The sequence below is a fragment of the Xenopus tropicalis genome, chromosome 2 (assembly GCF_000004195.4).
Source record: "Xenopus tropicalis strain Nigerian chromosome 2, UCB_Xtro_10.0, whole genome shotgun sequence".
Classification (NCBI taxonomy): domain Eukaryota; kingdom Metazoa; phylum Chordata; class Amphibia; order Anura; family Pipidae; genus Xenopus; species Xenopus tropicalis.
In genome coordinates, this window is record NC_030678.2 from 66,829,076 (window position 1) to 66,857,036 (window position 27,961).

The 27,961-nt window shown below is 41.2% G+C and overlaps 1 protein-coding gene and 1 long non-coding RNA gene across 3 annotated transcripts in view; one reads left to right on the plus strand and one right to left on the minus strand.

Moving 5' to 3' along the window:
- The window catches only part of pik3c2b (phosphatidylinositol-4-phosphate 3-kinase catalytic subunit type 2 beta), a 318,516-nt gene that overhangs the window by 201,435 nt on the left and 89,120 nt on the right, over positions 1 to 27,961 (plus strand). For both annotated transcript variants that reach the window (XM_031896848.1, XM_031896849.1), the window contains exon 9: positions 19,891 to 20,027. In XM_031896848.1, the coding sequence (XP_031752708.1) occupies positions 19,891 to 20,027 (137 nt within the window). The remainder of the gene's footprint in view (positions 1 to 19,890; positions 20,028 to 27,961) is intronic.
- Positions 5,790 to 12,006, minus strand: LOC116408827. The gene is made up of 3 exons (XR_004221283.1): positions 11,740 to 12,006; positions 11,101 to 11,141; positions 5,790 to 5,854 (listed from the first exon to the last, which is right to left on the minus strand). It is a non-coding gene; the product is annotated as an uncharacterized LOC116408827 (long non-coding RNA).

Below are 27,961 nucleotides of genomic sequence, written 5' to 3' on the forward strand. Positions count from 1 at the left end.
TTGTGAGTTAAGCCAGGGACATGGCTTTCAAGCATGGGTATGCTTAGCCTGTAATTATGCAAATAAGCCAATGGTGGAGTAGAGAATGTGGTTATACTCCCTAACCAATGTAATGAAAACAGCAATTTTAGTCACATGGAACTCTGAGTCTCTCACCCACCTTACAAACAGGTCAGATTAATGTAGGATGCCCCAAAACAGACGACCACCCACAAAAACTCACTTGCTGTAACTATCATTAACAGGTGATAGCAATATAGTATGTTTATTTGCCTGCTAAATATAACCGGTAAAGTCAGATAAGGGTATCACCCTTGAACAGCCTCCCTTCTGAGGTGGATAATCAGGGGTCTCTTAGTGAACCTGCGATGAAGTGGTGCTAGAGTTAGTCCTTATAATGCCAGATGAATATGAATTGAACCATGACCGTAGAAATGTATTCTCACAGATATACAGGAGTATACAAATCTAATTTAAGTTGAGCCAGTTCCAGCATGAGTATGCTTAGCCTGTAAGGGTGTAAATAAGCCAGTGGTGGAGGATGTGGTTATAAACAACCAGTGTATCAGGATTATACATAACCATGAAGAAGGAAAGGCTGGACCTAAGATAAGTAAGTTAAGATTAGAAAGTCTATATCAAGTCTAGTTTGAATTAGAACAGTGGGGATAGTAGTAGGTGGGGGAGTGCAAGACAGAAAATGTAACCAGATGATGATGAGAGAAGGCATAGGGGTTACTGTTAAAATCAGAGACTATATCCAGAAAGTGGGTAATAAAAATTGTAGGAACAAAAATAGGCTCAGTGACAGGACTTAATTCCTTGCAGAGGGGTGTTAATTGTGTCATTTTTCACAACATGTTTCAGGGATGACCCCTTTGTCACGTGTTCTCACATGTTTTTCTAGGTCTAAATGCTTCAAAACTTGCCCCTTCATTACATCATTAACGAGGGACCCAATGTGAGCATTTGTCTCTTGATTACATCATAAAGTTGTGAAAACTATATTAATCATCAGTCCCAGGACAACCCATGAAAAAAACCAAAATAAAACAATGTTCAACAGAAGTCCATCATTGGATTGTCCGTTCATACATTTAGTGAAGAGCTGCAGTATCTGCAGAAATTAATGCATCTATTATAATACCAATACAGAAAACTGCTCACTAGGAGGCTATCCAGGGCCCCACATATGTATATCACTTATGATCATAAACTGTATATTACAGCATATGTAATATCCTAACTCACCAACTATAAGCTCCTTTAACTGTACTCTACAATAGTTACCGTAGTTATGGTGTAAAAAATACCTTACAGCAGGAGCTCTGTGTGATTAATTTTTCTTCTAGTATCTTACAAGAATGGTTTGATGTTTCAAGTTTTATCTATACCATTGGGGTGCAAGCTATCCAATAGTTTAATCCAGAGCACTTTCCTTTGTTTCTTTTGCCTATTGCCCTATTTTAGATATGGTTTCACCACTTCTATGACTTGCCATTTGAGTTGTGATCCTAAGGGGCTGATTTACTAACCCACGAACGGGTCGAAATGAGTCCGATTGCGTTTTTTTCGTAAAGATCGGTATTTTGCGATTTTTTCGTATTTTTTGCGTTTTTTTCGGCGTCTTTACGAATTTTTCGTTACCAATACGATTTTTGCGTAAAAACGCGAGTTTTTCGTAGTCATTACGAAAGTTGCGTAAAATCTTGAGATTTTTCGTAGCGTTAAAACTTGCGCAAAAAGTTGCGCTTTTTTCGTAGCGTTAAAACTTACGCGAAACTTCGCACCTTTTAAGTTTTAACGCTACGAAAAAGGCGCAACTTTTCGCGTAAGTTTTAACGCTACGGAAAAATCGCAAGATTTTACGCAACTTTCATAAAGGCTACGAAAAACTCGCGTTTTTACGCAAAAATCGTATTGGTAACGAAAAATTTGTAAAGACGCCGAAAAAATCGCAAAACATACGAAAAAGTCGCAAAATGTTCGTTTTCAAGTCGGAACTTTTCCAATTCGGGTTGGATTCGTGGGTTAGTAAATCAGCCCCTAAGTGTTTATGAGTTACAAAATGTTTTGATTCTGAAGTCTCGTATTTACTATTACCATTTTACAGGTTCCTAATTGCACTGTTATATTCTTTTTATTCCCTCCTTAACTGGGTGTATACTTTTGCCACACGGGCATTTCAACAGATATACCACAAAGTTCGTATCACATGTTGCATACAGTTTCAGTAGTATATTTTTGCCTGTACAAGGATGTTTAATGCTCTGTCCTATGCAGTTCAGACACATGAATGTGCCATATCTTCACTCCCTTGAACCTACTGGTTTTTAATCGTTTTCAAAGAGCAGAGTCCATCAAGTTCAACCCTTCCAAGTAAACCAAGCACATACAATCTATACTTACTGATCTATACTATCACATACATAAACTATATATACAACCATTGAAGGGGACTTGTCACCCTAAGAAATAATTCAAAATTATTTTCAATTGTGTTTGTTAAGCAAAATAATCTTCACTGACACTACAGTATATAAATAATATAAATCTTGTTTCCTTCAGTCCTGGAATTACACAATCACATCAAATAGGCAGGAGCCATTTTGTGGACACTGTTATTAAGGCAAGCTTTGTATCACCCCAAAATCCTGTGTATGACCAAAATTGGGGACCAGATGCCCAGGCCAATGCATTGGCTACACAATTAGATGGTTAGGAGGGAGAGAAAAAGTGAGAGCTTAATTGAAATTTAAAGTACTTGTCTGCCCCGCCTCTATGCCTAAGGCATAGAGGCGGGGCAGACAATACATGATTGATCGCTGGGATTTTTAAATGCCTTTATAATGGGTTTAGATGTGTTAATATAAAAATGAATTTGGGTTTCTTGTTTCATTTGAAAAGGACTTTTATTATACAGCTATTTATGTTTGGGTGACAGGCCCACTTTAATATTAACTGTAGATATTAGTATCACAATAGCCTTGGATACTATGCTTGTTCAGAGGCCCCTCTTAAAGGCATTAACAAAATCTGCCATCACAGCATCACTAGAAAGGGCATTCAACAACCTCACTGCCCTCACCGTCCAGGCCCCTCTTAAAGGCATTAACAAAATCTGCCATCACAGCATCACTACGAAGGGCATTCAACAACCTCACTGCCCTCACCATGAAAAACCACCTACACTGCTTCAAATGGAAACTCTGTTCCTCTAATTTAAAGGGATGGCCTCTGGTGCGTTGATCACTTTTATGGGAAAAAACACCCCTTTAATCCCCTCTAATGTATTTGTACAGTGTAATAATGTCCCCTGGCAAGCGCCTCTTTTCCAGAGAAAACAACTTCAACCTCGACAGTCCCACCTCATAGCTTGAATCTTCCATCCCAGTTTAGTTGCAGGTCTCTGCACCCTCTCCAGCTTAATAATATCCTTCTCAAGGACTGGAGCCCAAAACTGCACCGCATACTCAAGGTGAGGCCTTACAGGGACCTATAAAGAGGCAAAATTTTGTTTTCATCCCTTGAGTCAATGCCCTTTTTTTATACAAGACAGCACTTTATTTGCTTTAGTAGCCACAGAATGATCCCCCCATAACTTTACACTTGTCCACATTGAACCTCATTTTCCAGTTTGCTGCCCAGTTTTCCAGTTTCGTCAAATCACTCTGCAAAGTGTCATATCCTGCATGGAACGTATAGTTTTGCACAATTTAGTGTTGTCCGCAAAAATAGAAACAGTACTCTCTATGCCCACCTCCAGATCATTAATAAACAAGTTAAAAAGCAAAGGACCAAGGACTGACCCCTGTGGTACTCCACTAACAACACTGGTACAATTAGAAAATGTTCTATTTACCACCACTCTTTGTAATCTATCCTTCAGCCAGTTCCCTATCCAGTATTATGTTCTAGGCCAATATTCCTCAATTTGATCATTAACCTTCTGTGAGGTACTGTATCAAACCCTTTAGCAAAGTCCAAGTAGATGACATCAACTGCCATTCCAGCATCGAGGTTCCTCTTCATAAAAGGCGACTAAATTAGTCTGGCAAGATCTGTTACGCATAAAACCATGCTGGCACAAACTTATAGTATTGTGAAATAGATAACATAATACTAGTTGGGGGGCGTGGCCAACTGCCAACTAAGATGGACGCGTAGCGCTGGAGCTCCGCTGCAGACCTGTGGGAGAAAGTAAGAGAACGCAGTAATAATGGGCAAACATGGCAAAACAAAAGAGCAAACGAAAGAGGATCCAAAGATGCATAAACTCACCGAGTCGCAGAAACTCCTAAAAAAATTCTTGACACCCTCAGACGATGGAGGCGAGCGATGCGCACAAAGGCCTAGCGCGGCAGAGGCGAGAGGGAGAGACTCTGATCCAGACTCCGACGGGGACTCCTCGGCTTCTGAACAAAACACAATGGCATATCTAAAGACACTACCAACGAAGCGAGACTTAGCAAACTTAGCACAGCAAATTAAAGATATACTTAAAGAAGAGGTAGCGGACCTCAAAACGGAAATAGCAGCGCTCCACATCAGAGCGGCTGAAAATGACACAAAACTCGAGGCGGTAGAAACCTCAATGGACTCAATTGTGGCGGTGACACAAATACAAGGTAAGGCAATACAAGCCTTAACTAAACGGGTGGAAGACCTAGATAATAGAGGCAGAAGGTGTAACTTAAGAGTGCGGGGCATCCCGGAAACGGTAGAACCTACGCAGTTAAAGCAAACAACAATGGCAATATTTAACCTTGTGCTGAATAGGCCTGAAGCCACCGAAATCCATATTGAGCGAATACATAGGGCTCTGAGGCCCAAAGGGTTGGCATCAGAGAAACCGAGGGATGTGATTTGCTGCCTCTTACACTTCACCGTCAAAGAGGAAATCCTCATTAAAGCTAGACAACTAAAGAATATAAAGCATGGTAATGCAGAAATCATAATTCTTCAAGATCTTTCTTGGTTCACTTTGCAACAGAGACGCATGATGAAACTTACTGATATTCTTAAGGAAAAGAAGATTTTATTTCGATGGGGATACCCATTCAGTATACAGGCTACAATAGCAGGGAAATTACATACACTGGCATGTCCGGATGACATACAGCCCTTCCTGCAAGCCTGCAACGCAACAGGTATATCCCTCACAGAATGGATAAAATTTGTGCAAATACCGGAACCAATCTCCCTACCAGCAAGAGAATACTGGACTGAAGTCTCTACTCCTAAAGCAAAAAGAAAGCGACCGCGCCAAATAATAGATAAAAATGGGGACCAGATGGAAACCACAGAACCCGGATGAAACTGGTAACTATAAGAAACAGCAGTACAACAGACAATGCCTACCTATAAAGCCCATACTCAATACTTTGGCAAAACTATTTTGCCTATTAAGGTTTAAACCTGCGTTCCCTGGATTTGAACTAAGAGACAAAACACTACCCACTAAGGCTATGCAGACACTTAGAAAGCATACCCACCCTCCCCAACAATAGATGGGAATACTACAATGCGCGCCTATAATATACAGGCGGACAGCATTAAACCCATTTTTGATGATGTGTACTAAAAAACATAACTATGCTGTTTATGGTTGGACCGGAACCAATCCGGCCAAAATACAAAATTGTTATATGACAGAAATAGTAAATACGATAGATATATATGTATATAGTTCTTGGCACAAATCCTTCTTTTTTCTTAGGTGGCTATCTCGCTGTGGCAATCTTCAAATTGTAAGTTGGTACAAATGCATGTGGTATAGTAACACTCACCTTGATATGTATGATGGCGGATAATTTGAAAATTGTGTCCCTCAATGTGAATGGCTTGAACACTCCTGAAAAAAGGAAACAAATAGTTAACATTATGAAAAAACAAAAGGGTGATATAGTTATTATGCAAGAAACACATTTTAGAAAAGAAGCTCCCCCAATGCATAAATTGGGCACCTATACACAATGGTTTTACAGCAACAACCCCATGCAGAAAACAAAAGGAGTAGCCATAGCCATTAAAAATACAATTGATTTTAAAGTACAGGCAATACTAGCAGACCAGAATGGGAGATATTTAGTAATTAAAGGCCTACTATATCATACTCTATACACCATAGGAAGTGTGTATGTACCCAATGTAAAGCAAGGAAAATTCTTTACGCAATTTACTAACAAACTGGTTAATTTTGCGGAAGGGGTTACAGTATTAGGAGGAGACCTGAATTTAGCCCTTAACCCAATGTTGGATACATCCAAAGGTATAGCCAGCTCCCCCATCCAAACTAGGAAAGAGGTGAATAGAAAGTTGCAAACACTTAGATTAATAGACTCTTGGAGATTCCTTAACCCCTCTTCTAAGGAATACTCTTTCTACTCTTATGCCCAGAATGGATACTCACGAATTGATTATATATTTATCTCCCAACACCACCTCCAACAACTCCGACAAGCTACTATTAGCAATATCATGTGGTCAGACCACGCAGCAACATCTGTAACTATTCAAATTATAAACAAACCTAAGCACGTATGGAATTGGAGGTTAAATGATAATTTACTAAAAGACTCTGACTGTAAAACAGAAATCCAGTCTACCATAGATGAATATAAAAACAACGTAATAGCAGACCCCTCAACCCACCAAAGCAAATGGTTAGCCCTCAAATGCTTACTTAGGGGAATTTTAATTAAACATGGCACACATAGTTACATAGTTACATAGTTACATAGTTACATAGGGTTGAAAAAAGACCTGTGTCCATCAAGTTCAACCCATCCAAGTAAACCCAGCACACCTAACCCACACCTACCAATCAATACACTCACATACATAAACTTTAAATACAACCACTAGTACTAACTGTAGATATTAGTATCACAATAGCCTTGGATATTCTGATTGATCAAGAACTCATCCAGGCCCCTCTTAAAGGCATTAACAGAATCTGCCATTACCACATCACTAGGAAGGGCATTCCATAACCTCACTGCCCTCACCGTGAAAAACCACCTACGCTGCTTCAAATGGAAGCTCCGTTCCTCTAATCTAAAGGGGTGACCTCTGGTGCGTTGATTGTTTTTATGGGAAAAAAGAACATCCCCCAACTGCCTATAATCCCCTCTAATGTACTTGTACAGAGTAATCATGTCCCCTCGCAAGCGCCTCTTTTCCAGAGAAAACAACCCCAACCTCGACAGTCTAACCTCATAGTTTAAATCTTCCATCCCCTTAACCAGTTTAGTTGCACGTCTCTGCACTCTCTCCAGCTCATTAATATCCTTCTTAAGGACAGGAGCCCAAAACTGCACTGCATACTCAAGGTGAGGCCTTACCAGGGACCTATAAAGGGGCAAAATTATGTTCTCATCCCTTGAGTCAATGCCCTTTTTTATACAAGACAGCACTTTATTTGCTTTAGTAGCCACAGAATGACACTGCCTGGAATTAGACAACTTGTTATCAACAAAAACCCCTAGATCCTTCTCCATTAAGGATACCCCCAACACACTACCATTCAGTAGATAGTTTGCGTTTATATTATTTCTACCAAAGTGCATAACTTTGCACTTATCAACATTGAACCTCATTTTCCAGTTTGCTGCCCAGTTATCTAATTTTGTCAAATCGCTCTGCAAAGCGGCAGCATCCTGCATGGAACTTATAGTTTTGCACAATTTAGTGTCATCAGCAAAAATAGAAACAATCCTGTCTATGCCCACCTCCAGGTCATTAATAAACAAGTTAAACAGCAAAGGCCCAAGGACTGACCCCTGCGGTACTCCACTAACCACACTGGTCCAATTAGAAAATGTTCCATTTACAACCACTCTTTGTACTCTATCCTTCAGCCAGTTCTCTATCCAATTACAAATATTATGTTCTAGGCCAATATTCCTTAATTTGATCATTAACCTTCTGTGAGGTACTGTATCAAACGCTTTAGCAAAGTCCAAGTAGATGACATCAACTGCCATTCCAGCATCAAGGTTCCTACTCACCTCCTCATAAAAGGCAACTAAATTAGTCTGGCAAGATCTGTTACGCATAAAACCATGCTGGCACAAACTAATAGTATTGTGAACTGCAATGTATTCAAGTACCCTATCCCTTATTACCCCTTCCAAAAGTTTTCCTACTACTGATGTCAGACTAACAGGCCTATAGTTTTCAGGCTGAGAACGGGATCCCTTTTTAAATAACGGCACCACATTAGCAATCCGCCAGTCTCTTGGCACCATGCCAGACCTCAATGAATCCTGAAAAATTAAGTGAAGAGGTTTGGCAATCACAGCGCTCAGCTCATTTAATACCCTGGGATGAATCCCATCCGGCCCTGGACCTTTTTTTTACCTTTACATGTTCAAGTCTCTTTTGAATTTCCTCCCGAGTGACCCATGCGTCAGTAGCTAAATTACTAGAACTGGGCATATTACAAGGGAAGCCTTCATTATCTGGCTCCTCAGATGTATAGACAGATGAAAAATAAGAGTTCAAAATTTCAGCTTTTTCCCCGTTTTCATCAACCAACGTACCCCCCCGTGATAATAAAGTTCCCACCCCTTCTTGCTTCATTTTTTTACTATTCACATAATTAAAAAATAATTTTGGATTCTTTTTACTCCTAGCAGCAATATCCCTTTCCATCTCTATTTTAGCTTGCCTGATAGCTTTTTTGCATGCTTTATTTGCTTCCTTGTACCTGATGAAAGTTTCTGCTGTCCCAGCTAACTTGAATGCCCTAAAAGCACGTTTTTTCTTACCAACCTCGACAATAACACTTTTATTCAGCCATAAAGGCTGAGTAACAAAGACAAAGTAACATAGAAAACCTTATTACAGAGATTAAGCAATTGGAAGAGCAACACCAGCAAAACCTAGAAAGTGAAACTCTAAAGGCCCTAACTAATAAAAGACTTGAGTTGAAACAATATTTGAACACCCAGACAAAATTCGCAATGTCTAGGCTAAAACAAAAATATTATGAATATGGAAACAAGTCAGGGAAACTGTTAGCTAGAGCTTTAAAAGATAAGCAAATAAATCTACACATACACAAAATTAAAAATAAAAAAGATGAAATGCAAGTTATCCCTGACAAAATAGCATTAGCCTTTAAAAATTACTATGAAGGCCTATACAATCTACCACAAAAAAACAACAAGAACACATTGCAGACCAAGATTAAGGAATACATAGCGAAATATCCTCTTCCTAAATTAGAAGCCACTACTTTAGAGAACCTCTGTATACCCTTCCAAACCCAAGAAATAATATTGGCTATAAAACAGACACAACCTCATAAGGCCCCTGGACCAGACGGCTACACAAACCAGTTTTACAAACAATATGCTACATCCATTACCCCTCTCTTCCTAAGCTTTATTAATGAAATAGACCAAAACCACCCGTTAAACAAAGAATTTCTAGCAGCTCATATTTCAGTAATTCACAAACCAGGCAAGGACCCTACTTGCTGTAGCAGCTATAGACCGATATCTCTACTCAATACAGATCTCAAAATATACACAAAAATTATAGCTACAAGACTTAGCCATCTACTCCCTACTTTGATACATAGGGACCAAGTAGGCTTCGTAAAGGGAAAAGAGGGAAAGGAAAACACGATGAAAATCTTACATCTAATTGCTATAGCTCAAAAACAACACATACCTTCTCTGCTCCTCTCAACAGATGCAGAGAAGGCATTTGATAGAGTCAATTGGTCATTTTTGAAACATATGCTAGAAGGAATGGGCCTAACCAACACCTTTAGAGACAAAATAATGGCAGTCTATTCTGAACCCACAGCTCAAATTAAAATAAATGGTATCCAGTCAGATCCTTTTTGTATAAGCAATGGGACAAGACAAGGTTGTCCGCTGTCCCCGTTACTGTATGTTTTGTGTATGGAACATCTGTTAATAGCAATTAGAGCAAATCCAGATGTTAAGGGATTGACAGTTGGAACACATGAGTATAAAGCTGCGGTATTTGCAGACGATCTAATGATGTTTGTGACAAACCCATATATTTCTATGCCCAACATTATGAAAGAGATTCAAACATATGGAGAAATTTCGAATTACAAGATTAATATGTCTAAATCAGAAGCACTGTCAGTATTTATGCCTAAACAAATGGGGGAACTACTGAAAACAAATTTTCCGTTCAAATGGCAAAAAGATAAGATTAAATATTTGGGAATATTTATACCACAAAACCTAAGCAACATATACTTATACAATTATAAACCCTTACTTTCTACAATAGAGGGACTGCTTCAAAGATGGGACCTTCAACACTTTACATAGACAGGAAGGATAAGTATAATTAAAATGACGATACTACCTAAGATCCTATACCATTTTCAATCACTCCCGATTCATCTCCCCAAAAGCTTTTTCCAAACATTGGATTCCTTAATCAGTAGATTTATATGGTGCAAGAAACATCCCAGACTGAGGAAAACTATCCTATATATGCCCAAAAGCGCAGGAGGACTAAGTCTCCCAGACATTACATCATACTACCAAGCTACTTTACTGACCAAACTAACGGACCATTCACAAACTATGGTTAATAAACAATGGAAAACACTAGAGAATTACTGGACAACATTACCAACACAAAATATCCTCTGGAACAGAGACCCACATATTAAGCTATACGCAGGCAACAACCCTCAGATACAAGCTCAAGTAAAGTTCTGGAAAATCCTTAACTCTGCTCACCACCTGATACCATACCCTTCACCGTTAACCCCGTTAAGCCTAAACCCGGAATATCCCCCGGGCTTAATAGACAATGGACTCTCCCAGGCCTTTGGAATACAAAACCTACAACTACAACATGTCTTAGAATTACCAGATAAACCTTCTACCATCCAAACGGACACGTCACTCTGGACCAAAAGAGACTACTGGAGATATATTCAAATTAAACATTATCTGGAAAAAAACCCTACTCTACAAAGAGCAGATAGACCGCTCACAGACTTAGAAAGGATATGTAACTCTAAGGAACCCACCAACCACCTAATATCTCAACTGTATAAACTAATAATTGCAAAAAAATACTCTAACTTACCTCACTTTACACGCACCTGGGATACGGAACTGCAACTGAACCTGCAAGAAGAAGAATGGGGGAAAATCTTTAGGCTGATAGCCAAATGTTCTATAAGTAATAGATATCAAGAGAACTCATACAAGATACTTTCAAAATGGTATAGAACCCCGGTGCAACTACACCAAATGGGTCTGTTACCACATGACAAATGTTGGAGATGCAATTCTGCCCAAGGAACAATCCCCCATATTTGGATATCTTGCCCAGTACTTTCTCACTTCTGGAACAATGTACAAATGATTACTCAGGAGATCTTGGGTACCCAGGTGATACTTACTCCTCAATTAGTACTTTTATACCACACAGATCTACCAGAGCATATATTTAAACATAGCCTCCTCTTACAGCTGCTTTTAGCAGAAAAGTCTTTAATTCCTAAACATTGGAGGGATGTAAATCCACCAACAATAGAGGAATGGTTTACGAATATTAATGATATCTGCACAATGGAAGAGATTACCTCTTCAATTCATGGAAAACAACAGGAGTATGTATTAACCTGGAGACCTTGGATATCCTACCTGTACTCTCATAACAAGCTGTAAAATAATATAAAATATTGCATATGATTGCCATAGCGAGATACCTAATACTCACCGATTATGTGCCAAATGATTTCAAGTTTGATATCTTCCATCTTCTCTCCCCTCTCCTCAAGACTCCCTTCTAGCCTCGAACGGTAAAGATAGTCCGGAGTCTCTACAAAAGATGTTTTCTGTGTATTCAGCTCCTATGCTCTTTCTTCTCCTCCCCTTTGCTTATTTCGTTTCTCCCTTCTTTTTTTTTGTTTCTTTCTCCTTTAAGTGCCTTAACAATACTTAAGAAGATATTAAGATTGTTAAACGAATATTTGCATAAGATGTATGTGCAACTTTGCATTTATTACTGTAATAAAGAATTTGGTGAAATACAAAAAAAAAACCATAATACTAGTTATCAAAAGAGATAACTTGTGAAGATAATAAAAGTAATGTTTATTTAGATGGGTTGTAAATAATCCAGGGGTCTGGATTCAGTCAGGTCACATAGTGCGACATTTGCCTGATGAGGGGGCCTTAGAGCTCTGAAAGCTTGCAATGTATTTTTATTGTTAGCCAATACAGGTATCATTTCTACAAAACTCTTGTATTTGTGTTTTTTTTCATTATTATTGACACTGGCTAACACGGTACTACAGTTTTTGTTTGGTGATTAACATGGAAGATACCACAATGTACAGCCTGCAGATGAGACTTAAAACCCTCCTGAAGAAACTGGCTCAACTGGACAGTAACATTTTCTGTTTAACAAAGTGCAAAAAAGAAAACCTGATTCCAAAAGGACTCCAATTCAAAAATCTTGCAACAGAACCTACAACAGCCAGTTTGCACATAAATTATGCTTCAGAACTGCAGAAAGGCTTTGAAATCAAAATATCCTACAATAACAAGAAGAAAATTCAAGATTAAATTCTATTGAATGGTAAACTATATGGACCAAATGCAGACAGCATCTGGCACTGCAGGCACTGCAACAATTTTACAAAAGTATACAATATCATCTGATCCAAAACAAAAGAAAGAAACTTGACAGACTGAGACTAAAGTCAGGCTTGACTCTGGACCCACCAAGGAAACAAAATACGCTGTCCAACACTGACTGCTCAGAAATTAACCACTTAAAATATTAATCTAGTACAGTGGAACTCAAAGTACTCTCAAAAGGACTGACATTCTGCCCTACAAAAAGCCTCGATAAAACAGAGCTCTGCAGTGACATGGAGGAATATTTCCGGAGATTATGACTTCCATGATATCCGAATATAACACCAGAGGAAAACCCGGAGAATCCTTTAATCAAAACAAAAAAGAAAAGCAAATGGACCCCACAACCAGGATAAAACCCTAAACTGGACCAATACACTGATTGCTTCAGAAACAGGGTTATAGCTAATATACTGGCCATGCAAATACAATATCAGTATCCAGGAAAAAAATGCTATACGGGCTTTGAAAACCAACAAAGACTCAATAATAAAACCAGCTGGTAAATGGGGTGCCAATAGACAATTGTCTAACACCACATATTATAAAAGGCTGGAAGAGGATCCAACTCATAAATATACAAAGAAACTTAAACAAGTCACCAGTAGCCTCTCCACCCTCAGACACACTTAATGGATTTGATGCCAGTTAACCCCAAAATTGGTACTTTTACATGTTACCCAAAATTCATAAGGAAGGGAACCCAGGATGACCCATCATCTCTGGTATTGGAACATTAACCGAGGGCATATCTGGCTGGGTAGAAAACATACTGAAGCCAATTGTCAAGAGAACACCCAATTTCATACAGGACACCACTGACCTTTTAAACAAACTGGCTACCATAAGTCCACTTCCATCCTAGCTACCATGGATGTGGATCTCTTTATACCAACATCACACATGAAGATGGTTTTGCAGCCTGCCAATATTTCCTTGAAAAATCTCATATGCCAATACTACAACTAATCATATTTATACACACAACTACTTCTCATTGGAAGATGCCATATACTGCCAACTGATGGGAAGTGCTATGGGAAGTAAAATGGCACCTCAGTATGCAAACAGGTTTTTGATGATCAAATCCACAGAGCAACTCAAATACCCAGAGACACACTCTTGGAATACAAACAAAAAATAGAAATCAACAGGGTACCAATTGTAGTCACCTACAACCCACTGCTGAACATTATAAGAAAAATAGCCAGGGACCTGCAGCCCATGCTCCATACAGATACCAGACTAAAGAGGAACTACCTCTTCTGTTCAATAGACAACCTCCCAGTATGAGGAAAATGATTGTCAGAAGTGCTCTTCTCCAAACAACTAAAGCAGGTACGTTTCCCTGCAACAGCAAAAGATGTGAGACTTGCAAATACACCCTGTGCAAAGATCAAATTGCAATACCGAATACACAAAAAGTCTACACCATTCGGGACTGCTATTCATGTTCTTCCTCCAATGTGGTGTACATGATTATATGTACTAAGTGCCCTACAGGAGGAATGTACATTGGAGAAACAGGGCAAAAACTATGCTCAAGGATGAACCATCACAGACATAAGATCAAGACCATAGCGTGTGATACACCAGTGGGACAATGCTTCTGTAATCGTGACCACAGGCTTCAGGACATGAAGGTGTTAATTCTAAAAGGGAACTTTGAAACTGAACGAGAAAGATCTATGAATTCAATACAATTTATTATTTTTGATACTGGCTAACTGGCTACTACAGTTTTTGTTTTCTAAATCTCCATAGAAACCATGCTTTCAAATGTTTCAGTGGAAGCATTATTAATATCTGAAATGTACAGATGCAGTGACGCAGAAATTTGTAAGTGACAGAGCAGAGTGAAAGCTAATTTGCTGTGGTATGCCATGAGGCCATAGAAAAGGAATGGAGCCGGACTGGGCTGGCTGCATTTGTACATATAACAGCTTATTGTTTATAGCATTTATATCCATATACAGTGGAGGAAATAATTATTTGACCCCTCACTGATTTTGTAAGTTTGTCCAATGACAAAGAAATGAAAAGTCTCAGAACAGTATCATTTCAATGGTAGGTTTATTTTAACAGTGGCAGATAGCACATCAAAAGGAAAATCGAAAAAATAACTAAATAACTAAATAAAAGATAGCAACTGATTTGCATTTCATTGAGTGAAATAAGTTTTTGAACCCTCTAACAAAAAAAGACTTAATACTTAGTGGAAAAACCCTTGTTTGCAAGCACAGAGGTCAAACGTTTCTTGTAATTGATGACCAAGTTTGCGCACATTTTAGGAGGAATGTTGGTCCACTCCTCTTTGCAGATCATCTCTAAATCCCTAAGGTTTCGAGGCTGTCTCTGTGCAACTCTGAGCTTGAGCTCCCTCCATAGGTTTTCTATTGGATTAAGGTCCGGAGACTGACTAGGCCACTCCATGATCTTAATGTGCTTCTTCTTGAGCCACTCCTTTGTTGCCTTTGCTGTATGTTTTGGGTCATTGTCGTGCTGGAACACCCATCCACGACCCATTTTCAGTTTCCTGGCAGAGGGAAGGAGGTTGTCGTTCAGGATTTCACGATACATGGCTCCGTCCATTTTCCGTTAATGCGAATAAGTTGTCCTGTGCCCTTAGCAGAAAAACACCCCCAAAGCAAAATGTTTCCACCCCCATGCTTGATGGTGGGGACGGTGTTTTGGGGGTCATAGGCAGCATTTTTCTTCCTCCAAACACAGCGAGTTGAGTTAATGCCAAAGAGCTCTATTTTGGTCTCATCAGACCACAGCACCTTCTCCCAGTCACTCACAGAATCATTCAGGTGTTCATTGGCAAACTTCAGACGGGCCTGCACATGTGCCTTCTTGAGCAGGGGGACCTTGCGAGCCCTGCAGGATTTTAATCCATTGCGGTGTAATGTGTTTCCAATGGTTTTCTTGGTGACTGTGGTCCCTGCTAATTTGAGGTCATTAACTAACTCCTCCCGTGTAGTTCTAGGATGCTTTTTCACCTTTCTCAGAATCATTGACACCCCACGAGGTGAGATCTTGCGTGGAGACCCAGAGCGAGGTCGATTGATGGTCATTTTGTGCTCCTTCCATTTTCGAACGATCGCACCAACAGTTGTCACCTTCTCTCCCTATCAGGCTATCTTTTACAGCATCAGCCCCACTCTAAACTGACTTTGTAAGACAGTAATAACTCCAGCCTGTTTCTACCGCCCAATGGCTGAACTCAGTACAATAATCCTCAACCAGTCATTTACCTTGCCTGAGATTACGAATAGCAGAGTCAGCAGAGGCAGAACGATCAGGATTGTCATAGATTATTGACATGGCCTCACGCTGCCTTTCACGTCGGGAGGAGCCCTTCGGTACTCGGATGCCACCAGGACTTATTGTGAGAGACCCAAGGAGAGAGTTCTAAAAAGGCAAGGGAACCGAAGGTGTTGCAGCAAGAGGAACAATTCTGAGTAGTCAGGAACAGGTCGGAGTCAGCAACGATCAGGCAGCGCAGTACAAAGTCGAAATCCAGCAGAATAGTCAAAACAGGCAAAGTTCGGTTCAGGCAGCGATACAGGGATAGTCAAGGGCAGGCAGGAGTCAGAACACGGCAAAACAATACATAGAACGCACCCAGGAACTAGCTCTTACACAGGCCAATAAGAGCTTTAAATATTCAAATTTGACGCCAAAATGACGTCACGTGTGCGCATGTCAAAAGGAGAGCGGACCTGCGTGCGCTTAAGGGGGGAAAAGCAGCAGATTCACTAGCCTCAATTCCTATCATAGTGGATCTGGGTATAAATAACGCAAAGCACGGCTTCAAACATAAAGCTGGTCAACTGGGGCACTTGGGGCAGTAGTACCGGACATTCCGTCTAACCCCCCTTTTTGAGCATACTTTGCAAGCTCTCTGGGGATACTGTTTAATTAGTGTGTGTTTGGGATCAGGTCAATAAAATTTTTCCTCATCAGCCAAGCAACGTTTTCTCCATCAAGCATCTCTGGTGCCTCCTCCACATCACCAAACAGCAAGACAGGGAGCAACTGCAGCTGGTTAATTTGGAGCCTAGTGCTGTGGACAACCTGGGGGGTCTAAACAGGAGTCCCTGCCTTCAATGAAAAATTTTTGGGTGTAACTGGTGCTGCTTTTGCAGAGTTTGTAAAATTTGATCTTGTAGTGAGAATGCGGGGTGTGCTGCCGAAATTTTAGGCAACTTTTGTAAAGGGACTCTTCTATGGAAATGTTTGGGAGGGGGTGGAAACCTCTGCCAATCGCTGAGACAGGCTATTGATAAGGGGCCTCAATTTATACAGCCTGTCATGACTGAGCTCATCGGGCGTGGGCCCAACGCATTATCGTTAAAGTGAAGAAACCTCAGTAAAATCTGGTAACGGTTTCGGGGCATGAAGGCTGAGAAGAGAGGGATGATGAGCAGTGTAATGGTGTCCCAGTAGGCTTCTAAGGTGTTGACTTTCACGAGTTCCATTGCTAAGGTGAGTGCCCAGAACCTTTTCATTTCATGGATATCAATGGGGCGTCATCGCTGAGCTCGAGAATGTTGGCCTAGGTTCTTTTGGGCTGGGCAATATACTGCTCAGCATATAAATTGGTGTAACCATACCCTAACCATATCTTCTATGATGGCCTTCTAGAAGAAATCTAGAAGGCCAAAGTTAGCTGTTTCAACCTAACTCCACGGACTCCAGTAAAAGGGGGAATTTGCGAATTTGCTACCTTCTGATGCATCAGTAACTGAGCCAGTTTCTAGGTCACTCAGCACATACTCTGGATTGGAATCACTAAATTCCATTGAACTAGAGGCCTCTGCGGCTGTGCAAAACCTTTTGGCCATAGCCACCCCCCCCACCAGGAAGACAGGCAGGAAGACAGGCAGGACGGCTGGCTGGCAGGCAGGATTGTCTTCCCAGGCAGGTAGGATGGCTGCCTGGGAAGATGGTAGGTATCAGGCAGGATCAACCATCTTCCCAGGCAGACAGGCAGGATAGCTGGCAGGCTGGCAGGTGGGCAGGATCGACCATCTTCCCAAACAGGCAGGATCGACCATCTTCCCAGGCAGGCGGGCAGGATCAATCATCTTCCCAGGCAGATGGGCAGGTTCAATCATCTTCACAGGCAGGCAGAACAGCAGGATCAATTGTCTTCCCAGATAGACAGGACGGCAGAATCAATTGTTTTCCCAGGCAGGCAGTTTTCCAAAGTGCAAGTAGGCAGCAGGAGAACTTCAACAGGGTGCAGCAAGGAGTGAGGCCTGAGCTTGTGAACACAGCCTTATATAGGGGAACAGCAGTCACGCAAACTCCCATGAGATACCCGATTGGCTACAAGGATGTCTGTCAGATTCCAAACCGGGTCCTAACATGACCCAGACGTCGCGTGCCTAGTGACAAGCACCTCTACCCAATTATGGCTTTGATAGAGAACTATATATTTTTTCTACATTAAAGGAAAAGGAAAGGCAAAATTTATAAATACTACCATTACATAGTGCTAGTATTGATAAACAAAAACGCTACACTTTGGGGCCAATTATATTAAGAAAAAGTTATAAAATCTTACTTTAAACTTTCTGCTCTATCTAAAGAATGGCGCGGCCATCTTTGAAGTTGTTCGCCCTCTTCCGTTCCTTCGGCGTCTGTACTGCGCATGCGCAAGCTTCCTTCTTTCCCCCAGCCTAGGCGCGCATCCTTTTCTGCGCATGCACTTACTTCCCTCCCCCCTAGCCTAGGCGCGTGTCCGTGTGAAGAGGGGGAGCGCGCCTGCCTGAGCGCGTCCACGGCTTCTGCAGACTGCGCATGTGCTGCCTGGATTAGAAGTCGTGAAGTCTTCAGAAGCGCGATGCATCATGGGAGCGTTCCTCACACAACTCGGCGGTTTTTGCAGCGCTTTGGATTTAGTGCACCTAAACGATCTGGATATGGGGAGACTTAAGGGCAGCGTTGAGACCACAGATGGTAAGCCTGCTCTTAGAGATTAACTCTTGTGTAGCCTTTCCTTCTACTTTAAAGTATTTCTTTAGATTTGCATTAAAAATATGTTGAATAATTTTAATCATTGCTTTAATATTGCAGTTCTGGATTATGCCAGAACTATTAAGGCTAAGCTAGTCTGTTGCCTGTTTCATCTGCATCCTTTCCCTTTGCAAGAAATAAATGTCTCCTTCAAATGATGCAGGTTATTTTTCTAAAGTAGATGCGTGAACCTTTTCAGGCCCGGATTTGTGGCAAGGCCACAAAGGCCCGGGCCTAGGGCAGCACAAATTTAAGGGTGGCATGCCGAAATTTTGCTCTCATACAGAGCAAAGGGGACTTCTCCCCACTGCTCCGTATGGGAGTTTAAATGCCCGCGCATGCACACTTGCAGCGGTGGGGGGGATGTGAATGGGGGGCGGCCTTGGGGCACCCAGATTTGAAATCCAGCCAAGGTGTTTGTGAATGTGTGTTAGTATAATAAGCTGTGTGTTTTTGTAAATGCAAGTGTGTTGAGTTTAGTTGTGTGAGAGGACTTGATAATTTAACTTATGCATTTGTATAGTTTAATTATCAGATTATTAAATATCTGAAATATAGCTGGAGTTTTTGTTTCCCTTTAACTTTTCTCGGGTGCATTTTGAGTCCATATACTCTTTTGCTCAGTGCATTAACCTACGGTCCCTATGTTATTTTTCCCATCACTGTATCCACTTACTAACTCCTGAAATATAGCATGCCACTGTTTTTTACATTTTTTTATTGGACTTTTCTAACAGGAATAATTTCTGTAAAGTATATCAGATCACAGTATATGCCATTAAAAGGTAATTAAAAAGAAAAATAGGAAAATTTTTGTATTAGGAATAGAAATCCCCTGTGGCAAGACCCTTTCCCACCTGGAACTTTGCGCTCCAGCCACAAACTTGTGGTAGCCAGCAGATGTGTGTGTAAGCAAAGTTTATAGTGTAAGCAAAGTTTACTTTGCTCAACTAACATGATGAAAAAGGTTCTGGAATTATTTCCAAAAGGACATGTGACAGGTTCCCTTTAAGCACAATTCCAGCGCTAAGAAAAATCTGCAGTTTGATTTGCACATATACACTGATTTTGTCCAGCTTTTTGAATATAACCACGCATAAGACTAATTTCTAATTGTGTTAATAATTTAGCACAGCACTGCATTTTTTAAATAAGCCACTGTGTGTGTGTTTAAAACATAAAGCCATTTATGTTGCAGGAATGGTAGAGATGATTCCATCTGCTGAAACTTTGCGAAAGATCCAAGCTGAACATGGAGTCACTGGTTCATTTATGGACCGTCCACTTGCTGACTGGCTACAAAAACATAATCCAACAGTGAACGAGTATGAAAAGGTAATAAAAAAAAGTGTTTTTATTACATTTAACAGAGCAGATCCCTGTATAACTTATTATACAGATATGGGGCCCATTATATGGAAAATAGTTCTCCAGAAAGCGCCTAATTGTGGGAATACCACTTAACCTATAACAGAGCTGAGGATGTTAAGGGTGGGACAATGACATTCAGGTGTAGTCAAAGAATTGGACTATGATGTAGCACCCCCTCATTGCCTGCATTACACATCAATCAGAATCTTTTCCGGGTCTCAAACTTCTGAAATACAGATGGCAGTTTTAACAGCTGGACCAGACAGGTGGCAACCCTTGCTTGCTATGCCACAGTAAGGGATGAAGTGTCAGTGTTAGGACTAGCAGAAAAGGCCTTTGGCCCAGTAGAACTGATTGCTGATCGGAACAGTACTTTTGGATATACAGTATGTGACCGGCTGGAAACTGAATGAATATTTCTTAACAGCATTTATATGTGTGGCCATTCGTCTATTTGTGCTACATAATATTTGGCGCTGCATGCAGGGTCTCCAGACTGTGACTGTGCAGAAGGGGAACTCTGTGAATGCCCCATTGCCCAGAAGTGTATAGGGCTGGAAGTCTTTTATTGTGAAAGTACTGATGGCTGTGGATACAATCTTTTGAATTGGGAATGTAAACAGGATTGGGGACAATCTTGACAATTCCTGAAGCAGTCACCATTTTGGAGTGAGCAGGATGCCTGGTCAGAGGGTGGAACCGGATTTAGTACTGCAGCCATTTTGGAGAGAGCAGTTATGCCGTTTACTTTGGTGTGAGCGGTTGTATGCACATGAGGGCTGTGGGTGATGGCAGCCAAGACTGAACCCGCTGAATCAGAAGCTTTTGTGGATACAGGCCAGCGTTACCAGTGATCTGGATACCACGCACAGAAGCTGACAAGCTGAGGGGTGTTCGTGCTTGTCCCTGTGTGTGAAGGCTGTGGTACGGAGTTGCGTTGGGTCATGTTGGAAGTAGATGGGGTCTGTCAGTGTGGTCGGCCTTACTTTAGTTACTTTACCTACCCTTCTACCAGTCAACTATTATGGAAGTGCTGGAGCGCTGCCTCCACATGCTGAACATTAAACAGCCCACTGGTGAACCTGCTGTTACGGTGCTGCACATGTTGCACACAGAGGTATTACACACAAAAAAAGTAGATGAGGCCAGAAAAGGACAGTACACCGGTGAGTCCGAGCTGGCAATAGAATCAGCAGGTGGAATGCAGCAAATTACTGGCACATTGCAGCCTAGTGGAGAGGGTGCAGATAACATTGTAGTGGTTGTCGCACAGCCTGCTAAGATGGCGCAAAGTGTTCAGTTCAGCCTACAAGACTTTCAGCCCGAAAGCTCTACCTTGGAGGATAACTGGGAGCCTTCGGATTCTCAAGCAGAGAGCCACCTGCAGAGCTAGGCAGCAGGACTCAGCGACTGGGGTTGAGAGAAGCCACTTCCACTGTATTACATGTCCCTGGAGCACAAACGACAATGGTTCCATCTCATGATGTGAACTGTACTTAAGTTAACTGTTACCTGTTGGAAGTTTAGCAACAAGTCCTTATTGGGTCTATGACATTTTTGAAAGACATACCTGTTTGAGTTGTCGCTATCATATATGGACTATAAATTGGTTTAATATAACAGAATCACCGGGACTGATGTTATCGGACAAGGAAGATCTGTGGCTCCATGATGTAATAGGACTACATAAGACAAAATATTTTTGGATCTGGTTGCACTCACTTGTTTAGCTGCCTTTGTTTGCCCTAATGGCACTTTATTCATGATTGTTAGAAAAAATGTATAGCATTGCATAATACTCTCTATTGCTGATATATGCATGCATGTGTTGATGTGAATGATTTAATGTGTGGCACAAGGACCTGCCATTGTTAACTGGGGGTGAATGTAGGGGAGTGCCCGAGTGATTGCTTATTCCCCAGCATAGGTTTTAGTTATTGTAGAATGTATCTTTGCAAGTTTAGCCACTAGGTGGCAGGGTTTTGCAGGTTTGGGAAAATTAGGTGTAATAGAGCCTCCAGCCACTAGAGGAAAACATAGGGCAGAAATGTATGTAAGCACCCAGTTTGGGGATTTTTGATAGTAGATCAGCAGGATAGATAGACAGAGAGGGTGTCACAGTGAGAAGCACTAGGTGTTTAAAGCAAAAAGGCTTTTTAGCATGAAGTGTCAGTGTTAGGAGTAGCAGAAAAGGCCTTTGGCAAGGGACGTCGCCAGAAAAGTCCTGTTCAGAGAAGGGCAGAGGGGCATTAGAGGAACACCGGACTGTCAAGTGGACAGGTGGGGATTGAGCTCCCAGCAGGGGTGAGGTTGAGGAAAGCTAGTCGGAGTGAAAAGTATGTGAGTGACTGCATTATGAGGTAAGCCAGTCTGTGTTTCCCAGTAGAACTGAATGCTAATCGGAACAGTACTTTTGGATGTATGTGACTGGCTAGAAATTGAATAAATATTTGTTAACAGCATTTATATGTGTGGCCATTCGTCTATTTGTGCTACAAGCTGAATTGCCAGTGGCAAAATTCATGTGTGATATTTTAATTTTAGGGTCCCTACATCCCCAAACTGTTCAGTGAAATAACAAAATGACTTTGCTTTAAAGTGGGGCTTGATTTTACCACTCTGTTACTCACAGCAACATAGAATCCCTCCATTTTTTCCATTGCATAAGTGTAAAATAGTTTTTACTTGTTTCTTTCAAACAGACTGTTTAGCTTTCTCTGGGTTCGGTAAAATGCAAAGGTGTGTCCCAATGACTGACAGCTGTGCACAAGTAAAAATTCAATATACTTGTAAATCTCCAACCCAATCCCTGCCAAAGTTGTAGTACTCCCAAACAATCCTGTAGAACAATTAAACCAGAATAAGAACCATCAGCACCAAGGGCTATGGAATACAACAAAACAATATTTCTCTATAGTGTAATATTTCTTAGCAATAATATCACACCTCTGTGCAAAGAGGGTGCAAAGAGAGAAAATACAGAAGTTTAGAAGTAAACTGTATTGACCAACAGAATCAGAAATTTACATATGCTAAAATTAACCAGTCACCAGCAGATGACTCTTATATTTCACTCTCCTTGATGATCCAGTTAATAAAAAAACATGGTTTACAGAATGATATTTACATTTAAAACGGGTTAAGTATCTCTTATCTACTAGAACAGAGAGCTCCTCTCACACTGCGCATTCAGGGGTATATTTATCATGCTGTATAAAAAATGGAGTGAAGCATCGCCCAGGGCAACCAATCAGCAATTAGATTTCAACAGTAGGAAAACCAAAGCAAAGCATTGGATTGGCTGCTATGAGCAACATCACCAGTAGTGTTTTACTCCACTGTTTACAAAACCTAATAATAATATAATAATAATTAAAATAATAATAAAAATATACCCCTCCGCGTAATTTTTTCCTTTTCTCTCTACATACCCAATGAATGTGATTTATCGATTTATGATTTGGTTGATGATTTATTAATTTATTGATTCAATAGATAATTTTTTCACTCTTTTTAATAACAAGATTATGTAACTGCTGATATTTGAGTTTATGGAACAAGCACTTTTCTAATTGATGAATTCATGTTTTTGATTGAATTAATGAGAACATGCAATTGAAATAAGCACATTCACTTTATTGGATGGTTTTTCAGAAGTCTTTTATAAAAGTAAATATAAAAAAGAAATATTTGCACACTTTTATTTTAGCACTAGTCACTAATTGATGGTTTTGAAGAAAACTTATTAGGATATAAAATTGATATAGCATATGCACTTTATTGAATTGTTTCCTTAAAAGGCCTTTTAATTGAGTGACATTCTTGAAAAAGCTCAGCACCTCCAAGTGTATGCACTTTGTATTTATTCAGCCCTAGTCCCTTTATTGAATCAATTAATTAATTAATTAATTCCTGATTGGTATTGCAGTTGAAGTGAACAGTGGAATGCCATTGGTCAAGTGTTTCTTAATTAAGGGGTTGTATTCCTCTTACCTATAAAGTAAGCAGTAGTTTGTTATTAACCATGAACTGTGGAGAGCTTAGTCACACAGAAACATAGGGGGAAGAAAAGGCAGATAAGGGGGGCAGGAAATAGGGCTCCCAGTATTCTACTGATGTGTTTCATGGTGCTCCTAGCTGTTCTCTTTTGTACTCCATCCAGGGGTACCACTGTAACTCGTGGTTGAAACCTTTACCCTGTAGTTGTGCCCTTATGGCCTCCATTTACCTAATTCACTTCACCTTAGCAATTTTTGCATATTGAGTGGAAGAGATCATTTTCCAGTTGGCTGCTCTGAGCTTTTTTGCTGCGGTCAGTATGCAGGTTGCAATTTATTGGTATCAGAGGATTTGAGTGACTCAGGATATCGGTCAGGGCATCTGGATCAATTCTTTGTTTATAGATGAGTGACAGAATGTTAGCCACCATCTCCCAAAATGCTAATACTACCCTGCCATACCTTCCAACATTTGAAAAATGAAAAGAGGGATAAAAAGATTTGGTGCATGCAGCGAGGCAATTTTTGACCATGCCCACTTTTGTGGCCACGCCCCAATTACCACATCCCATTAAAAAAAATCCTCCTTTTATATAGTTGAAATGGTGGGATCAGACGCAAATGTGCTATACCCTCATACTGTACTACCTAAGGAAAACAATATAGCAACTCCTACATATCAAATACAAATATAGAGAGAAGGCAGTCAGTTATAAGTGAGTTATAACTATGTACCAGTTTGCCCCCCCCATACACAGTGCCCCCAATGGCCCAATAGACAGTGCCCCCCATAGACAGTGCCCCCATATACAATTGCCCCCATAGGCCGTACCCCCCATACACAATGCCCCCTATACACACAGTACCCCCCCATAGGCACTCTGGCTTCTTCTGCTGCTATGCTTCTTATGTGGCTCCTTATACGGTGGCTACAGGCCCTTTTTATAAGTTTACACCCGTGCGTATTGACGTCACACATATGCACGGGGCGCAACCTTATAAAAGAGCCTTTCACCGCTGCACAAGGAGCGGCATAAGAAGCAGAGAAGCAGAAGAAGCCGGAGCACCCGGCTCCAGTCAGCGCATCCTGCTGTCCCGGATAGTTCAATGAATGTCCCGCATTTCTGTAATCTATTACGGAAATATGGGACATTCATTGAACTATCCGGGACAGCAGGATGGACTATAAAAACTGGGACTGTCCCACGGAAGGTGGGACAGTTGGGGGGTATGCCCTGCATATTCACCACATATGCAAAAAGGTACCCCTCACTCCACAGCCTCCAAAGCATAGGGAAGTGCAAGTACCGTCTGTAAATCAAGCTTGTAGGACTTTTTTGTTTGAACCTCTATAAGTTACTGACTGCACAGCGAGTGTGGGAGCTGCTAAGCAAGTGTTGCATGTGATCTAAGTGTTGCATGTGAATTAAGTGTTTAGCAGGCGTTAAAAACAAAAAGGCGTTTGGGGTTTACTGGGCATGCTGGGAGTGCTGGGTGAAAGGAGAAAGTAAGTGCAATTAACTAACTGCTGTGTGATTTCTAAGTGCTACCTGGCTGACTGAGCCTACTAATTAAGGGGCAGGAGTATATCTGGTAAATTCTCACCAGGTGCTTGGCTGTTTGGTTTGAACCCCTATAAGTTACTGACTGCACAGCGAGTGTGGGAGCTGCTAAGTGAGTGTTGCATGTGATCTAAGTGTTGCATGTGAATTAAGTCTTTAGCAGGCGTTAAAAACAAATGTGTTTAAATCTAAAAAGGCACTATACGAGGGATTGCACTTGGGAGACTGTAAGTACCCAGTGGCAACTGAGTTCCAGTATGATTGCTGGTGTTACTCAGTGTGTATCTTGTCGCATGTATGTGGTCCTGGAGCAGCAGTTCCATGCAGCATTTACTTGTGATGCAGGTGGGTTTTCCTCTTGGAATCTGAGGTGCAGAATCTAAGGGGGGTACTGGCAGCATTGAGGGCAGCTGCAAACATGGGAGAGAACAGGAGGCTCACTGAGCAACCACTGGCAAGGGCCGATGTAGTGGGGGGTGGAGAAGGGACAGTGGAGTTTATAGAGGGAGACAAATTTGTGACAGTTAAGAGGGGCAGTAGGGGATGGAAGGGTAGGGGGGCTGGTTCACAGCTTGTACAAACCAGCAGATTTGCCGCTTTAGGTGAAGATGCTGGGGAAGACAGCTCTGAGCTAGCATGTATGGAGCAGGCTGACTCTCAGAACACCCTGGGAGCTGGCACCTCTACTACAGGTGGGGGGAGTAGTGCTAGGAAGGGAAGGCAGGCTATAGTTGTAGGGTATTCAATTATTAGAAAGGTGGATGGGGTAATTTGTCGCAAAGACCCTACATGCCGAACTGTGTGTTGCTTGCCTGGTGCTAGGGTTCGGCATGTGGTGGAACGAGTGGACAAATTGTTGGCAGGGGCTAGGGAAGACCCCCGGCAGTCTTGGTACACATGGGTACCAATGACAAAGTTAGAGGAGGGGGGGAAGTCCTCAAGAACGATTTTAAAAAGCTAGGCGAGAAGTTGAGGGCGAGGACTTCCAAGGTAATTTTCTTAGAGATATTACCTGTGCCACGAGCAACGAGGCAGCGGGGGCTTAGGGAGATTAATGCGTGGCTGAGAGATTGGTGCAGGGAGGAGGGCTTTGCCAGGGATGGGCTGCACCTAAATGATGATGGGGCAGCTGCTTTGGGGGAAAAGATGGCTAGAGGGTTGGAGGAGATTTTAAACTAGGAGTGTGGGGGGGGAGGGTGCAGCAGTTAATTTTGTGGTAGACAGGATAGATGAGGTAGGGGGCATAGTAAGGGAAAATGAGGGAGAAGACTTGCTTCGGGAAACTGATAATGGCAGGGAGGCCCATAAGTTGTGTACACGTCATTCTCACGCCGGTACCAGTATTAAATGTATGTTTACCAATGCAAGGAGTCTGACTGGTAAAATGGGAGAGCTGGAGGTACTGGCATTGGAGCGGAAATATGACGTGATTAGCGTTGCTGAAACTTGGTTGAACGAGTCACATGACTGGGAAGTTAATATTGGGGGTTATACATTGTTTCAGAGGGACAGGGGGAATAGAAAAGGAGGAGGAGTGTGTCTGTTCGTTAAGCAGGGATTAAAAGCAAACATTAAAGAGGAAGTGATGGGGGGGGGGGCTTCAGGGTCTGCTTCCTTTATAGTTACACCAGTGAGTACAGGATTATGCTGAAGCAATGTGATTAACTCATGCATTCTGTCAAAATATGTTTCTTCAAGACCTGTAATCTGTACTTAAACGCCTGTTCCCTATTGCTACACAGCAGATATTTTATACAAGCTATAGTAACGTTTTGGAAAAAAAATATATATGGGAACAATAGGTTATATATGCCTACTGTTACTATTCCTTTAGCACACTTACCTCATCAAACTCAAAAGATCTGTCTTTAACCCTTAGAAGGCTCCATTATAATACTGAACTGTTGTACAGACTGTACAAACAACTGTACCACAGGCCAACATTATAAAGGAAAGATTGATATATAGGGGATATGATGCAAAAAAAGTAGAAAAGGCATCAAAAGGCTGGAAGAAGAAAGAGACAATGTTGTGTCAAAAAAAGGGCGCGGTTGCATAAAAAAAATGTTAGTGATCATACATATGTGCATGTATGTATGTATGTATATATATATGTGTGTGTGTGTGTGTGTGTGTGTGAACAGCAACTTAATGAGATGAGAGTTAGAAAAAAACTGTTTAATTTTCTCCACTCAATACAATAGTATAACAGAATTTGGGAAAAACATTGCGTGAAAATTGGGCGAAACTGTGTCCTAACCCTCCCATCGTTGGGTATTGTACAGGTAAGAATTTAAGAGATCTTTTGGTGGTTAGCGATCCCGTCAGGAGTTATTTA